The 17,938-nt window shown below is 45.0% G+C and overlaps 1 protein-coding gene across 13 annotated transcripts in view; it reads right to left on the reverse strand.

Moving 5' to 3' along the window:
• Positions 1-17,938, reverse strand: part of ARMC3 (armadillo repeat containing 3) — a 106,927-nt gene that overhangs the window by 19,699 nt on the left and 69,290 nt on the right. For 10 of the 13 annotated variants that reach the window (XM_058681706.1, XM_058681708.1, XM_058681698.1 and 7 more), the window contains 6 exons: positions 13,863-14,112; positions 10,248-10,384; positions 9,060-9,228; positions 5,172-5,272; positions 4,384-4,485; positions 3,594-3,710 (listed from right to left, as the gene is read on the reverse strand). In XM_058681706.1, coding sequence (XP_058537689.1) covers positions 3,594-3,710; positions 4,384-4,485; positions 5,172-5,272; positions 9,060-9,228; positions 10,248-10,384; positions 13,863-14,112 — 876 coding nt within the window. The remainder of the gene's footprint in view (positions 1-3,593; positions 3,711-4,383; positions 4,486-5,171; positions 5,273-9,059; positions 9,229-10,247; positions 10,385-13,862; positions 14,113-17,938) is intronic. The other 3 variants (XM_058681705.1, XM_058681704.1, XM_058681707.1) reach the window with 3 other exon arrangements.

Here is a 17,938-nt window from a genome sequence, read left to right on the forward strand (position 1 = left end):
ATTACGACCAATCTATCCCCCCAGTGGACCCAGGAATAAGGAGGGGAAAAGGACTGGACGTATATGGATCACTTAAGTATGCCAGGCAATGGTTTAGGCACTCAACAAGCACTGTTTCACTTACTCTTACAGCACCTCTGCGAGGAAGGAATCATCACTTCCATTTTAGAGATGAGAAAACCAAGGACCAGTGTTGACCGAATCCAAATGTAGGTTCTCCTGTATGCTAACAACCTGTCTGAATGTTAGGAGCACGTCAGGGCTTATCTCTCAGTGGGGAGTAAGAGGCAAGAGTATGCAGAGACAAGGAGGAGACCGGAAATGGTGTGAGAAGAAATAATGATCCTCACTTGTTTATACTTATTCTCCCCGGGGCATATTGCCAGGGAGTCAAACCGCTATTCCTTTCAACAACAAGCCTTCGATATTTGAAAGAATTTGTGGGGCGCCTGGGTGGTTCAGTCAGTTAAGCGGCCGACTCCGGCTCAGGTCATGATCTTTCAGTCCATGAGTTCGAGCCCCGCGTCGGGCTCTGTGCTGACGGCTCAGAGCCTGGAGCCTGTTTCCGATTCTGTGTCTCCCTCTCTCTGACCCTCCCCCGTTCATGCTCTGTCTCTCTCTGTCTCAAAAATAAATAAACATTAAAAAAAAAAAAAAAGAATTTGTATTTAATCTATAAATTTTTTTTGGTTATTATTTTTTATTTTTATTTTTTCAGGAGTTTGCCATGCCTACACAATTGCTGTTTGGACTGCATCTGGAGGATGATAGGAAACCGTTGTTTTGGGCAGAGTAATATGATCAGCCTTTCAGTTTGGGAAGTTAATTCAGTGGGGGCGGGGGTGGTCGCATGGAGGATGGGTTTATGGAGGGCTAAATAAAATGCAGGAGGATCTTACAACAAGGGGGTTAGTGTGCTGAGATATAATACAAAGGCCTGAAGAGGGGAGGTAAAGGTGAAACCGAAGGGAAACAATGACTTAAGAGGCACTGAAGACATCGAGTGCGTAGGGCTGAGGCGCATTCAGTGAAGGGGAGTAAGGAGAAGAAGGATTTTTTTTTTTTTTTCAACATTTTTTATTTATTTTTGGGACAGAGAGAGACAGAGCATGAACGGGGGAGGGGCAGAGAGAGAGGGAGACACAGAATCGGAAACAGGCTCCAGGCTCCGAGCCATCGGCCCAGAGCCTGACGCGGGGCTCGAACTCACGGACCGCGAGATCGTGACCTGGCTGAAGTCGGACGCTTAACCGACTGCGCCACCCAGGCGCCCCAGGAGAAGAAGGATTTTAAGACGATGCCAAAGCTTGAGCAATTGCGTGGGAGTTAACATTCATCAGCATTGGGAACAGAGGAGGAGAAGGAGGTTTGGGAGTTGGGGGAACAATGAGTTTCGTTAGAAACGCACTGTTTCCAGGCCAGCAGGATAGAGAAGCCAGGACTCAGGAAAGGGGCACATAAATGTCAACGGTAGCTCTATTTAAAAAAAAAAAAAATTTTTTTTTTTAATTAATAAAAAAAAAGAACCAGACGGGGCTGTAAGAAAAATAAGATAGTGCGAAAGAGCCAAGAACAGCAGAATCAGCAAAGATTTAAGCTGGCGCGATATCAGAGATATCAGAGGGAAGATACACTTTGATTGATGATGATAGGTACAGTATACGCATAACGGTCACTCATCAGACAAGTGCCTACCCTCCCCGATCAAGGGGGCAGAAAGCTGATTTTTCCCTAGGGCCATGGCTGGGTAGACCAAAGGGAGACACCTGCCCCAAAGCCAGCCAATGCTTTGGCCACTGAAGAGAAGGTGGTCCCTCTTACAAATTTGCACCTGATAGTTGTTGGGCTTTAGAATGGAAAGTTTGCTTGGAACTGGAGCCAGGTCTGTCCCATGGCAAACGAAAGTCACATACGCTACAGTTACGGGTGAGGCAATAACCAAAAGAGGGTCAAGGAGGATAACAAAGGGTCTGTAAATAAGATACCACGCACGTGGAGAGAGGGAGAGAGAGAAAGAGAGGAAGAAAGCCAGAGAGAGCCTACAGTTACGGACTTCATCCCAGCTCCTGTCATTTTGGGGATGGCTGCATTTCCCACATTGGACCCTGGAGATTCCTCTACGTCCCTGCAAGGGTTGAGTGGATTTGGGCTCCTTGTAACTGTTTCGCACAACAGTACTAGCATTTGTTGAGTGTTTACTTTGTGCCAGGCACTGCTCTATGGACTGTTCATGTGCTAATTTATTTAATCGTCACAACAGCCTAGGTTACGCCCGCCCGTTTCACCGATGAGGGGACTCGGGCAAAGAGAAGGTAGCCAATTTGTTCAAGACACACGGCTTAGGCGGGTGGACCTTGTCAAAAATAACCCTTTCCTATCAATTTCAGATTTCTGTTCTCTTGAATAAACACGGAGGCCTACGTGTGCCAACCAAGCGCTAGGCTAAACACTGGGGATGAAAGGGGAAATACTCCCATCAGCCTATGTTCTTGTCCTCAAGGAGCTGCCTGTGCAGTAGAGGTGAGGCTGAGAAGCCTAAGGAGGAAAGGAAAGCCGGGAAGAAAAGCGAGGGGGAAAAAAGGGAGGGGAGGAGAGGGAAGGGCAAAAAGTATCAGGCCTAGAACGACAGGCGCAGATTAGAAGCAGAGATGAGAAGAATGAGCCACGGAGACTCACAGTAGAGAATGAAGTCCGAAACAGAAAATAAACAGCTCTGAGGTCTGAGGAAGAGAGCAAACCGCTGTCTGCACCTTGGGAGACCTTCGGGGGCAGTCCCCGTTTAGAAAGCGGATGCTGGACATGTGTGCTAGATGGCCTCCAATACCACAGTGGTTCTGAAGGGCTTAAGTCAACAATAATTAAAGGGTCACGGAGCGTGGCAAGAGGTCCACGTGGGTTTTTGAGGAATCCAGGAAAGTGCTCATTAGGGAAATAATATGTTTAAAAATACGTACACATACCGAAAGCATGTTTAAAACATGCCAGGCCTAAAAAGCATGAAACCACACTGTAATCGTTCCATCATGTAAACACTTGGTCCTATGTCCCTCTCCCCCCTCTCGCTGCCTCCTGAAGGTCAGAGGTTTCTCTGGGTGAGCTGGATGGGGAGGGGAGGTGGAGGCATAAGGCAGAGAGAGAGGAAGACAGAGAGAGAGAGAGGGAGAGAGAACCACACGCCAGCGTGTGTGGCTCACCACCCACAAAGGCAGCCAGGGGGGAGGGCACAGGGTTCATTTTACATCGATCTCTACGCCGGGTTGGACTTGTAAATGAGTCACTAGGACTGCTGTTTCTGTGGTCGTTTTTGAATTAAAGTGCCGGTAGGACTGTATAGTGATCAAAGTGACCCGAGTTCTCACCCAGAGGCAGAAGAAGAAATTCCCTCCGGTTAAGTTTTAAAGAGGTTGCAAGAGACAAAAACGAAGTAAGTTACTTTTTAATTACAGCTCATGAGTCTCGCTTCGCGCAACATGCCGATTCCAGAAGCAAAGCTTCCTATTTAAAAGCCACCCCTTCCATTCCCCAACTCTGCTGGGGAGTCAAAGCCTGACATGATCACAATCAGGAAGAGAATGTAATCACACATCTCCTACCTTGATCCTCTTTCTTTTGTGGTGCCTTTGCTAAGAGCAGTATTTCGTCCAGAAGGAGGCTCGGATTTCTCTTCTGTGGGAGATCCAAATCCGGTACTAAAATGATAACTATTTTTTCTGATTGTATGAAAAAACTCACGATCGATTTCAGTCACATGAAAAATAAGAAAACATTACATGTGCAAGGCGTCTCATAAGTTAGAAGGCATTTGTCACTGCCGTGACATGCCGCGATCCCTTTCCCGTCAAGGCAGGGGTGAAGCAGGGCACGAGGCACTCTTCCATCTACAAATAGTAACACAAAGCCTGCCCACGGCCACTGTGTCCCGTGGTCCAGAGCTCAGTGTATGTTCATGGCACACAGGACGTAAAGCCAGTCTCACTAGCTACTTTTCCAGAGATGTTTTCCGTGGCAATTTGAAAAAGCAATTACGAGGGGCACCTGGGTGGCTCAGTCGGTTAGGCATCCGACTCTTGATTTCGGCTCAGGTCGTGAGCCTGGCTCACAGTTCGTGAGTTCGAGCCCTGCATCTGGCTCTGCACTGACAGTGCAAGCCTGCTTGGGATTCTCTGTCTCCCTCTCTCGGCCCCTCCCCTGCTTGCTCTCTATCTCTCTCTCTCAAAATAAATAAACATTAAAAAAAATTTTTTAAGCAATGATGAAATTATATTACTATAAGGATGAAAAGAATTACGTTGCCAAGATCTAAAACCCAAATTTTTTTTTTTTTTTTTTTTTACTCCCACATTGAGGGGAGAATTGAGTCCAGACAAAATACCATTTTCTTACTTGGTCTTTTCTTTGCTTGCTCTTCTAAAGGAAGACGAAGAAGAAATGCTCCGACCATAACCAACATCTGATGATTTATCTTCCGTAGATGGAGGCGGAGAACTAAAATTTTACATATTTGAAATTATACACAAGTTAAAATACTTGATTTGTCAATATTGGATCTGCCTACAAAAGACAGGGGTTTTTTTTGTTTTTGTTTTTGTTTTTGAAAATCATATTTGGAGCTGACTTTTAACAGTGACCTAATAAACGCATAAAGGTAAGACAAAGAATATTGTAAAGGTTTTCATGAACTGGAACAGGAAATATTTTTATAAAATGTGTCCAATAAAATATGTAGATATATATAGGTATCCGTGACCATTTTTTAAAATTCTGAAGCTTGCATTTTTAGCTTTATTATTTACTTCTTATTTTATATTTTTTAAAAGCCCCGGGCAGCATTATAGTCCTGCATACAGTTCTGGAGCCCTGTAAACACAACTCGCTTTGGTTTGCTCCTGTCTATTTATACTTTCTTCAATTAACTTCATGTTACCGGGAAGGGAATAGGCACTGACTACGGAAATACATCTGGAATTGAGTGGGAAAACCACGTTGGTGGTGATTTCCATGGTCTTTACTAGGTCAGGCTACAACTTTACGGACCAGTGTTGATTTTCAGGGTGACGCTAAATACAGGGGACAAAAAGGTGCCATCCTGCGAATCTTTACATATTCACGTGATGATGGACAAACAAAAACCATTATGCTTCCCTGCATCCGTCCACCCCCGCGAGACTCACACATCAGATGGTTTACTGTTCACTAAAAGTACAGCACGTTGATCACTTGGTTCTTGTAAGCAGAGATCCTTCAAAGGCAAAAGTTTGGTGCCAGGATTTATCTGTAGATAATTTAAGAACTGATCACTCTGGGAGAATCTGTTGTCTGTCAGAGTAACTAATTACTAAAGAGATCACTAAAAATATTGCAAGGCTATCTAAAAATAGGCTAGACAAAGTCCTATATTAGCAATTTTACCAGCCTGGTGAGGCGGGTTAGACCACACCATTTTCTGAGGTCTTTTTCCAATCATACTATAATTAGATCCCTCTCTCATCCAAGACACTTTTTAGGATCCTTTAAAGACCAGACAGGGGCGCCTGGGTGGCTCAGTCGGTTGGGCGTCCGACTTCGGCTCAGGTCACGATCTCGCGGTCCGAGAGTTCGAGCCCCGCGTCGGGCTCTGGGCTGATGGCTCAGAGCCTGGAGCCTGCTTCCGATTCTGTGTCTCCCTCTCTCTCTGCCCCTCCCCCGTTCATGCTCTGTCTCTCTCTGTCTCAAAAATAAATAAAACGTTAAAAAAAAAAAAAAAAATTAAAGACCAGACAGATCATGGGGCGTCGTGGTGGTTCAGTTGGTTAAGTGTCCGACCTTGGCCCACATCATGATCTCATGGTTCGGGGGTTTGAGCCCCGCATCGAGCTCTGTGCTGATGGCTCAGAGCCCGGAGCCTGCTTCCGATTCTCTGTCTCCTTCTCTCTCTGCCTCTCCCCCACTCATGCTCTGTCTCTCTCTCTTTCTCTCAGAAAGCAAACAAAAGCATATATATATCAGACAGATCATGTCATTTTTCTGCCCAGAACTCTGTCTGCCAAGTTTTCCCACTTCATTCAAAGTAAAAGCCAGAATCCTCCCAATGGTCTACAAGACTTAACATGATCTGGTCTCTCTGTATCTCTCTGATTTAGTCCTCACTATCGTGCTCCTTGGTTCATTCAGCTCTATACCGACCTTCCTGTTTTCCAAATCTGCCAAGCATGTTTACACCTTATGGCTTCTGTACAAGCTGTTTCTTCTGCCTGGAAAGCCCTTCCCCGAGCCATCTCCATGGCTCAGTCCCTCACCTTGTAGTTTTTGCTCAAGTATGGCCCTCCCTGTGAGGCCCTACCTGATCACGATTTCTAAAATCGTGAACATCAACCCCCAGCAACCCCCAGCACTGCCTCTGATCTATTTTTGCCCCCAATGCTCTGATCATTTTGATCGTGTGATATAATTTATTTATTTGTTATGTTTCCTATTTATTGACACTTTCCTCTTACCGGTGCCACGGAAGTAGAGATATGTCTCTTTTATTCACTGACTATTCCAACCTACAATATTAGAAGCTTAATATTTACTGAATGAATGAATCAGAGAATTCTCCTTTATTTTTAAAATAAATTTTTTTGAATGTTTATTTATTTTTGAGAGAGAGAGAGAGAGAGAGAGAGACAGAGCATGAGCAGAGGAGGGACAGAGAGAGAGGGAGACACAGAATCTGAAACAGGCTCCAGGCTCCGAGCTGTCAGCACAGAGCCCGTCGCGGCGCTCAAACTCGTGAACCGCGAGATCATGATCTGAGCCGAAGTCGGACGCTCAACCAACGGAGCCACCCGGGCACCCCAGAGAATTTCCTTTATAAAAAATATTGTTTCATTAAATTTTTTTAAAACTCATGAGCAAATACATTTTCTCACAGTTTTATCTGATCCATGGCAACATTTTCCTGGTAAGTGTTCTCTGTTGGTTTTTCTGCCCATTTCCTCATTTTTCTCAAAGCATCTTTGCACTAATAATGTGCTAGGGGAAGTCAGAAGGAGGATCAAGAGTCCAGTTTTAGGCTAGCCATTTTCATTATTCGAAATGCCTCTAGGGGCACCTGCCTGGCTCAGCCGGTAAAGCACGTGACTCTTTACCTCAGGAGCATGAGTTCGAGCCTCACATTGTAAAGATTACTTTAAAAATAGGGGTGCCTGGGTGGCTTACTTGGTTGAGTGTCCAGCTCTTGGTTTCAGCTCAGGTCATGATCCCATAGTTTGTGAGTTCAAGCCCCATATCGGGCTCTGTGAAGGCGGCGTGGAGCCTGCTTGGGATTCTCTCTCCCCTCTCTCTCTGCCCTTACCCCACTTGTGTTGTCTCTCAAAATAAATAAGCTTAAAATAATTAAAAATTAAATAAAATAATAAAATAAAATAAAATAAAATAAAATAAAATAAAATACGACTGACTCTAGATTTCTGTTCAGGTCGTGATCTCATGGTTCGTGAGTTCAAACCCCGTATCAGGCTCTGCACTGATGGGATTCTGTCTCCCCTTCTCTCTGGCCCTCTCCTGTTTGCTCCCCTCCCTACAAAATAAATAAACTTTGTAAAAAATTTAATAAAATAAAATAAAAAATTTTAATGTCTCTAGAACTGTTAGCATGGCAGAGTGTTTCTTGCAAATACGGCTCGGCTCTGTGATTCCTTCATGGCCCTGTCTCCTCTGCCTTTCTGAACCACCCTGATCCAAGAAGGCTTCCGCTGCCTGCCTTGCTCATCCCAGGTGCTCGGGTCCTGCACCTGCCCGGCAAACACAGCATTTGGCTTGTGCACCCCTGAGCTCTCCCATCACCTGAGGCAGTATGGATTGCTGGTGGTGCCTTCTGAGGCCTGCCGCCGCTGGCTCCCTCGTCCCCCTCTGGGCTTATTTTTTCCCCTTTTCATTTTTCTCCTGTACCCCTTCTGCTTGATCTCAGGGAATTTCAGTAACTCCTACTTTTATTTTTTGTAATTTTAGAGAGAAAGAGAGAGAGTGCCAGCACACACACAGGTGCAAGAGGGGGGCGGGGGGGAAGGAGAGGGAATCCAAGGAGCCTCCACACTCAGCACGGAGCCTGACGCGGGGCTCAATCCCATGACCCTGGGATCATGCATGAGCTGAACACAAACCAAGAGGACAATGCTCAGCTGCCTGAGCCACCCGGCACCCCCTTATGTTTTTTTTTTTTTTTAAGTCTGTGGATCATATCTGCTTCCTAGGTTTGCTTAATATGGGATTTGTAGATTTAAAAAAGTTCCCCTATTCTCCTCATTGCTGTTGGTCTCCAGAAGAAAGGAAGATGCTAACTTAAGCCACAATGCCAGAAAGTCCTCAAGATTCTAATTTTCAGCTTCCCATTTCTCTGGACGTCCACACTGCATTACACTGTATATTGGTTTTAAAATCAGAATCAGAAATGCAGCTTAAATAACATTCCTCTATATTACATTTTAAAATCTGGTAATACACTTTGGTTAATTTCAGTTAGATTATGACTAATAAAACAAGGGGTACCTGAGAGGCTCAGTCGGTTAAGCCTCTGACTTCAGCTCAGGTCCTGATCTCAAGGTTTATGTGTTCGAGCCCCGCGTCGGGCTCTGTGCGGACAGCTCGGAGCCTGGAGCCTGCTTCGGATTCTGTGTCTCCCTCTCTCTCTACCCCTCCCCCACTCACGCTCTGTGTCTCTAACTCTCAAAAATGAATAAACGTTAAAAAAATTTTTTTTAATTAAAGCAAAACACTTATACTTCTATACTGATCGCTGAGCTGAGCCCTGGAAATAACAGAACCCCCAAACAGAAAGTGCTCCTTCTTTTATATTTTCTCTGAAACTCGAGAGTAGCATCAGCAAGCTGGTTTCTGCTACAGGTAATCAGATTCTAGGTAAAACTGTACATAAATGCAAAATCTTATAGCAGACAGAGTTAAGAGTAAAGCTCTGATTCCCAAGTTTCTGTCTATAAAAATATACATTCTGCTAGGTGGTTATAAAATTGCAATGTAATGGCATCGTGACTAAAGAAACGATCGCACATACTGAAATACAAATTAGTGCTGTCACTTACCCGACCGTAATCATAGAATCCGTCACTAATTATGTTACTTGATGACAAGTAGCCAGTCAGGCTATATTTCAGAGACAGGTTGTTGTTGAGCAATTTGTTATAAGCTGCCTCACTGAATTTATTTTTTCGACTTACTGATAGATTAACTTCTTCAAGGATATCTAAAGCCCTGTCAATAAAAGAAAAGAGCATTATTTGCTCTAAACAAGCAATCCAACATTAAATTCCCATGTATATCCGTAGCTAAGACCCTGAGTGAAGAATTGAGATGGAAAGGTTAAAGACACCTCACCCTTTTTTTCTATTTATTTCTGTTTTAATGTTTGTTTTTTGAGAGAGGGACAGAGCATGAGTGGGGGAGGGGCAGAGGAAGAGGGGGACACACAGAATCCGAAACAGGCTCCAGGCTCCGAGCTGTCAGCACAGAGCCCGATGTGGGGCTCGAACACACAAACCTTGAGATCATGACCTGAGCTGAAGTCGGACGCTTAACCGACTGAGCCCCCCAGGCTGCCCCGACATCTCACCCTTTTAGATAAAGTAATGTACACAAATATAAATAAAGATGGTTAGAAATGGGGAAACCTGTCAGTGGAACCTTAAAAAGCCTGTTTGTCGGTTTGGTTAAATGCAGAATTCTGAGGCGGTCACGGCTCACGCATTTTATTTTGGCTTCCAACGTGGAGAGACAGGGGCGCCTGGGCGGCTCAGTCCAGTAAGAAACGGACTCTTGGTTTGCTCTTAAGTCATGACCTCACGGGTTGGTGAGTTCGAGCCCGGCGTCAGGCTCTGCACCGACGGCGGCGAGGAGCCTGCTCGGGATCCTCTGTCTCCCCCTCTCTCAAAATAAATAAATAAACTTAAAAAGAAAAAGAAACTTAAAAAAAAAAAAAAAAGTAGCCAGGCAGAGGTGTCGTTTCTCGATTGCAGAGTGGAAGAGAGGTGTTTATCAGGATGAAAAATGGACAGGGAGACAGTCAAGCTGGTTTTGTCGCGGAGGGGGGGCGGGGAGGGAGGTCTCCAGGGGTTGGGAGGAGCCCAGATGATCCTGCTCCAACCAGGCGGTCCTTTCTGGGAGGCCCAGCCCAGCTCCCCAGGGCCCTGCCTGCCCTTCCTTGGGCCTGAAGACTGTCCGCCTTCCTCCTCTGCTCTCCATCTGAGCCAGAAACTCGAGGCAGCCCCACTCACCCGAGCTTGCAAAGTTCGACAGCCGTGAGCTCGTCGTTGGCGCAGACCATCACGGCCCAGCTGGCGTGCCTTCTTACTTCATCATTCTTCGAGCGCAGGAGCTCGACCAGCGGCTCCAGGCCACCCGAATTCCTTAACTAAAAGTAGAAACTGCAAGTGTACACGTTGGGAGGACACAATATAAACATTCGTGGGGTTTTTTGTTTGTTTGTTTTTGTAATCGCCTTGTTTGGTGGTGAAGAGATTTTGACTATGTACGAGCATGTTAGGATCTGTGCGTAATTGGAATTTTTACAGCCCGGGGTGAAAGATCTCCTGTAAAACCTTATAGACAGGAGCCCAGATTTCTGTGCACGGTCAAGAGGAGGCCCCCAGGGAAATCATGGAGGGAGGGCGTCCTGATCTTTGGTGGGAGGGAGACTGGGCGGACAGCCTATTATCTCGGCGCCCTACTTTCATTCACTCTGCTCCTCAACCTGAATGTTCACGTGGCCCTGGGGGAGGCAGGATGATGGTCCCCCAGAGGTGTCCTCTTCCCTGGAAGGGATTTTGCAGATGTGACAAGCTAACAATTTTGAGATGGGGAGATTGTCCCCGATCAACAGGTGGGCCCAATTTAACTACAAGGGTCTTTAGAGGATGGAGAGGAGGGTGCCCGGAGGCAAGAAAGGGGGTGTGGAGAAGCAGCGATTGGACAAATACCCTTTGAAGACGCAGGAAGGGGCCACAGCCCAGGGATGGAGGTGTATGGTAAAAGCTAGAAAGGGCCAGGAGACACATTCCCCCCCAGAGTCTCCCAAAGGAACACGCCCCTGCCAACACCTTGATTTTAACCCTTAAGACCCGGTTTCGGCTTCTGGCTTTCTAAACTGTAAGATGATAGGTTTATATTACTTTAAGCCACAACGTGGTGGTTACAGCGGCAAGAGGAAACTAACACGGTCCCTAAGGCTGGGCAGGGGGAACTGATACACTACGTGCCACCGTATACTACCACCAGACCATCAGTGTGGCCAGGGCAGTGTTGTAGCAATTCCCTAGAAAAAGAGCAATTTTTGTTATCACTGCACAGCGTCTTTTCGTCATTTCTCCAAAAAGTGAAAAAGAGACGAAGAAAAGAATAGAATGAAAATCGGGCAGAACTAAGCACGGTATTAAAGGAAATTCAGGTACTAAAGGTAATTACTCATGTATAGAATTAGTCCAAGGAGGGAAAAAAAAAAAAAAAAAAAAAAAAGATCGGACAGAGCTCTTATCTACTGCCTGAAATGCAATATTGCATTATCTGAGCCTAGAAGACCGAAGAAAAAGAATAGTCTGTCAGTTTCTATGTGCAGTAGCTGAAGACGAGAGCCCTTGTGGGAGAAGAGCTACTTGATTCGGTCATTTTCGGTCAGTGTCCAGGGGTAGTTTCCTCTAAGAGATGATACTTTAGCACGTGCAACATGCACAGCTTGGAAAAGTTTCCCTGAAGCATCTCACGCAAGTCAAACTTTGGAACATCTTTACTTCCGAGTATAACACACGACGGTCTACGTCCGTGTGTTCTTTCGGCAAAGATCTCATTTATGAATTCCTACATTCGTTTCCTCATTCATTCAACTACTGCTTATTAAGCATGCCCTCTGCGTCAGATATATGTTAATGACATCGACAACAGGAAAGAAAAACTCTCAGTTCCCTTCCCCACAGCCTCGAGGAGCTTATAGTCTTTCACACAGGAACCATAGATGGGCAACAGACAAGGGAAGCATGCATGGGGGTAACGGGAACAATAGCAGAGGATATTCCCGGGTTCGAGGGCTGTCATGGAAGGCAGGATGCCGGAGATGGGTTTTGCGGGAAAAGCAGGATTTTAGCAGGCGGACAAAAGTGACACTGGTTTCCCAAAGGGAGAAATCAAAGAGGTGAAACTAGGAGAGCAGAGCATATGGACAGAATTACAAATGGAATGGTATTTCTGGAGTATGGAGTTCCGCCTGGGAAGAGGCGTTAGGCGCAGGTGGGTAGGTGCGGGTCAGTGACAGCCGTTGCGCATCCCGCGAAGCCGCTGAACTTTTTCCCCGCGGGGCGGCGGGGACTTGCAATGAGGCGATGAGGGTCACAAATTTGAAAGATCAGCCTGGAGGCAGTGTGGGAAGCAGAAGCCCGGAGCGGGGGGAAGCGGTAGACTGATCTGCGGTATTCCAGGAAATGGATGGACTATTCTGCAGACCGCATGGAGGTGTGACCAATATGCTTTTATCGTTCTGTTGCCGAAGCCCAGCATAGTACCCGGCACACAGTAGACATAAAATAAATATTCGGTAATCTTAGCGCCTTGATGGATGAATACAAATGAACCGAATCAATGGGAACAAAGACACAGGATAGAATAGATACCTAAGGGACCGAGGAGAAAAGATTTGTTAGTTGTCTGGGCAGGGAGCACAGTGCAGCAGCTTGGGGTCCAGATCGCATCCCTGATCTTCCAACTTACGAACTCTGCTTTGAGCCCACTACGTCTTTAAGCCTCGTTTTCCACATCTGTAAAATGGGGATTACGAATCAGCCTGTCATGAGGGAGGCTAAATGTCTGTGCTAAATGAGCATAGTGCCCACCGCATATCAAGTGTTAGCTGTTGTTATTTATATTATTAGCAGGAGAGGAACAAAGTCTTAGGCTGTTTGAGTGCCAGGTGACAAGCAAATATGGGAGAAGCAAGAGAAAAATAAATATGATCCACTTGTAAAAAAATGAAATTCTAGGTTTCAAAACTTTGAAATATACAAAAAACACAAGAGTGTGTGGAATTCATATGTACGATATAAAGCGTCATAGTAAAGGCACACCTGTCTAACGCTCAGCTTAAGGAATGACACTTTCAAATGACCTTGAGCCCCTGTTTGCTCCTCTGAAGTGCATCCACTCCCTTGAGCCCCCAGGAGGATTTCTTGCATTGGGGGTTAATCATTCTCTAGCTTGTCTGTATAGTTTTAACTTACGTGTCTGTTTACCTAAACAACGTATTGCTTAGATCTGTATATTTCCGAATGCCACATAAATAGCATCTGGAACGTGTATCCTTTTGCAATTTGATTTTGCTCGGCATTGTGCTTGAGATGCATCCCTGTTGCTGTCTGTAACTACAGGTCATTCATTCTCACTGATGTGAAATTCCGTTTTGTGAATATACCACAAATTTATTTGACCATTCTCTTCAAAACTGGACAACTGGTGTGTTTCCCGTCGTGTAGATACTATAAACAATGCTTCCTGGCGCCTAGATACTGCCGATTTGTTTTCCAAAGTATTGCCCCGATGTAGCAGATTTTGGTCTTTGTGGAGTAGTTTTAAGTTCACAGCAAAACTGAGCCGCGGGACGGAGATTTCCCACACTCGCCGCCCCCACACGTGCGGCTTCCCCATTATCAAGTCCCCTACCGGATTGGGACATTGGTTACCACCGGCGAACATACACTGACGCGTTATTATCACCCAGAGTCCATGGTTGAAGGGTTGCACCACTTTTGAAGGACCTAAAGGATGGGTAGGTTCGAGCCCTTGAAAGTGTTTCAGAGTAATCCACCGATGGGTGGAAAAATGAGAGACTCCAGGTCAGCAAAAGCTCTCACCTCTGTCCGGGCCTCCACATCGCACGCAGTTGCGGCCACGGTGAGAGCCGCTTTGCTCTGCACGACCGTGTTCGCGGAACGCAGCGGGCCCAGGAGGGCGCTCGTGACGCCGTGGCTCTGGAGGCCCGCGCGCAGAGGCTCCTGCATTGCCACGTTCGCTAACACTGTAGCCGCGTTGGCGACGGCTCCGTCCCGTCTGCTCGACAGGATGTTTACTAACGGCTCAACACCGTCAGCTTCAGCAACAGCCCTGGGGAAGCGGAGGAGAAATGAGCGTCATTCATCCGAGTTCAGGACGGTGTCTTTGGCATGTACACCTGAACCTCTGCCGCAACTGAGTCCTGATCAAACCGTTTGGGAAAGAAATTAATTTGCGCTGCGCTGAACCCGGCATGGAGGTGCTAGTGATGTCGGGAAAATGTCGGTTAAGAATGAATTTCAATTACCCCTTTCCTACTTCTGCAGCTTGTAGTTAGAGAAAAAGGCATGACGACATCTTAGAAATCCTCTTACCACTGTTCATTTTTTAACTCAGTGATACTTGTAAGATCAGGAAGTTCTATTCGGAGAAAGTCGATCAAGATATTCCCATCCGGTAGGAAAGCAAAGCTTTTAATTTTTAATTTTTTTAATGTTTATTGATCTTTGAAAGAGAGAGAGAGAGAGAGAGAGTGGGGAAGGTCAGAGAGAGAGGGAGACACAGAATCCGAAGCAGGATCCAGGCTCTGAGCTGTCAGCACAGAGCCCGATGTGGGGCTCAAACTCATGAAGCATGAGATCATGACCTGAGCTGAAGTCAGATGCTCCAATGACTGACTCACCCAGGTGCCCCGCAAAGCTTTAAATAGTAAGAATGGTCTCAGGGTCCATGGGTTCGAGCCCCGCCTCGGGCTCTGTGCTGACAGCTCGGAGCCTGGAGCCTGCTTCGGATTCTGTGTCTTCCTCTCTCTCCGCCCCTCCCCTGCTCACGCCCTGTCTCTCTTTCAAAAATAAACATGAAAAAAAATGAAAAATAAATAAATAGTAGGAATGAGTGTGGAGGGAATGCTCCTGGTTTAAGTTAAGATTCTTTAGTTCATCTTCCCCGTATTTAAATGAGGCTGTTAATTGTGGGCAGAGGGTAACACATTTGGAGCCAGCAACACATTTTGGAGGTGAATGTTGCTTTTACAGATAAAACATCAAAGATCAAAGTCATACTCCTGATATGATAACTACTAACTACTGTCAGTAATGTTGGCATATTCAGTTGGTAAATTTCCTATTTCTGCTATAAAGAGACCACAGTCATCCGTAAGGATATTAACAGTCTGACAAGTAATAAGCCGAAATCTCTTTTTAAGAACGCCATACTTTCTATAGTCCTTGCTTTCTAATTACTTAAAAAGCTCATAAAGGAGCAAAAATAAAAAAAGAAATCATTTTAACAAGTGGACGATGATTTAATTATGCTCCTTACTATTTGGAACTGCTTCAGACGAGAGATGTTCCAAACAATAAGATACAGAGCATCCTAGTTTCAACGGAAGACCCCGAATTCTTGTTAAAAATCCGCTTGCATCATCGTGGGAATGGAGGTAATCAAGACAACAAAAAACATACCTGAGACTTCAATAATATGAACATCTCTTTAAGCTTTATATTTGACACATTCCACTTAGGATCATATTAAGAACCAAAAGTGGAAGGAAAAAAAAAAAGTGAGGCTATATGATTCAGCCCACCACCCTGTATTCTGATGAATTAAATTTAGTTTGATCGTCACTTAAATTTGCTGATTGTGAAGAAGTGACAACCTCAAGAATAGGAGTTATCCGGGCGCCTGGGTGACTCAGTCAGTTAAGCATCCGGCTCTTGGTTTGGGCTCAGGTCAAGGTCATGATCTCACAGATTGTGAGTTTGAGCCCTGTGTCGGGTTCTGTGCTGACAGTGTGGATCTTGCTTGGGATTTTTCTCCCTCTCTCTCTGCCCCTCCCTAGCTTGCTCTCTCTCTCTCTCTTTCTCTCTCTCTCTCTCTCTTCCAATAAATAAATATTTTAAAAAACTAAAAAAAAAAAAAAAAAAAAAGAATAGAAGTTATCACAATTGCCCAAGAGAGTACAGAATGTAAATGAAATATCACTGAGGAAAAAAGAAGCTATGATTGTCACACAGACCAGCTCAGAGGTGGACGGAACCGACAGCAACTAGGTGGGGACAAAATGACTAAGGCTCTGGAGAAGGCCAGGTCGGTTGGTACTAACCCTCAAGGCACCTCCCACCCTTGGTGTGAATAAATCCATCCGGGAAACACACCATATTGATACGAAGGCAAAGTCAAGAGTGTCTGTTTCCACTTTTACCCATGCTCTAGTCCTTGGTACATATTTAATCCTTCTTGTGGTGTCTCCCATTCTTTCTTACTGCCAGCAAGCATTTGAAATTACGCATATTTTCTACTCATTAGAGACGTAAACCTGCTCCAAACTCATTTTATTTCTCTGACTCGTTTTCCAGGCACCTAATGCAATCGATCAGTCCCTTCAGCCGAATTGCTTTGTAGTTTTTAATCATTGCAAACTATGCCTTGGTGAGAATGCACAATTCCTTTGCCACTTGGTGATTTTTCCTTTGACGGGATTCACCTTTTAAAACATCCCGGAGAATAAAGGAGGAGCCGACAGTGGAGGTATTTCAATGGCAACCGAGACAGAAGGTACGAGTATTTTAGGCAAACGCATACCAGTCAATTCTCAAGGGCTTTGTCTTTTGTATGGAAAATTTAAGTAAATACATAGGATCACACTCCATCGTTTTGATTTCTCTTATTTGTTTAAAAAAAAAAAAAAGGGCTACGAGATACAGGAATTTTCATCAGATGTACCTCTGCCCACAGCCTTTGTGTTTCATTTTGGCTCCTTCCTTTTTCCTGGACAAAGGCATATGTTGCCTTGGTTCCTTTGTATCGCTATCTTCTGCTCTTTTCTGTGCTCTTTATGAGCCAGTAAAGAGAAGTACATAAAATCGTAGCTGTTTAAGAAACCAAAGATTCTAGTACTCAGTGGAATAGAGCTTTTACTAAATGGAACATAACTGCCAACGCTGAAAGACAAATCGCACGTGTGCAGCTGGGAGAACTACTTGCATTGTGGGTAGATCCCTGCCTGTAATGTGCTGTGTGCACTCCGTTCAAGTGTAAAAAGCGTAACCGAGATGAAATTATTATGGTGAAAAAAAAATCCAGCTTATTATTCTTACCTAAAACAAACAAACAAACAAACAAACAAACCCTAATTTCATTTATAGAAATAGAGCACAGAATTTATAGTTTTCTTAAAAAAAAAAAAAAAGAATGGCATTAATTTTGTGATTCAGACCCAATACGTTCTATTTTTCTGTGTCTAACGTGCACACAAGCTGAAGCCTGTCATATTTTAAAAACACATTTCCGTTTCCTAGATAGTCTATAGCATCCTCCAAATGAATGGGACGGAAGTCAAACTGCTTTGTTACAAAATCCAGAATTGTAGGGCCATATGTCATCATGATAATCCGAAAATATTTTGATTCTTACTATCATTAACCTCCACCAGTTGGAGTTTAATCAAGTAAGAGTTTAAAATGGGCATTAAAAAAACTAAAACTCAAATATGGGAATGTATAAAAACATCTGTTTGTATCACTTGATATATGTAAACAGAAGTGAAGTTCGACACGTCATGTGTATCCAATTTATTACCAAGTCCTGACTGGTTTCCTCCCCCATAATTCTCGAACCTCTCTCTTTTCTCCAGCTGTATCTCTCCGATCCAATCCAGTCCACATCCTCTCTTGTGAATTGATGTGCTCTTCTAAGCGGTCTCTCCTCTCCCCCTCCAATCCTTTCTCCAATTTACAGCTAAAGCGAGCTTTTAAAATAATAATCCAGGACACCTGGGTGGCTCAGTCGGTCAAGTGACCAACTTGGACTCGCATTATCATCTCCCGGTTCCTGAGTTCGAGCCCCCTGGGCTCGCTGCTGTCAGCGCAGAGCCTGCTTCGGATCCTCTGCCCCTCTCCCCTCCTCTCCCTCTGCCCCTCACCCACTCACACTATCT

The sequence above is a fragment of the Neofelis nebulosa genome, chromosome 8 (genome assembly GCF_028018385.1).
Source record: "Neofelis nebulosa isolate mNeoNeb1 chromosome 8, mNeoNeb1.pri, whole genome shotgun sequence".
NCBI lineage: Eukaryota > Metazoa > Chordata > Mammalia > Carnivora > Felidae > Neofelis > Neofelis nebulosa.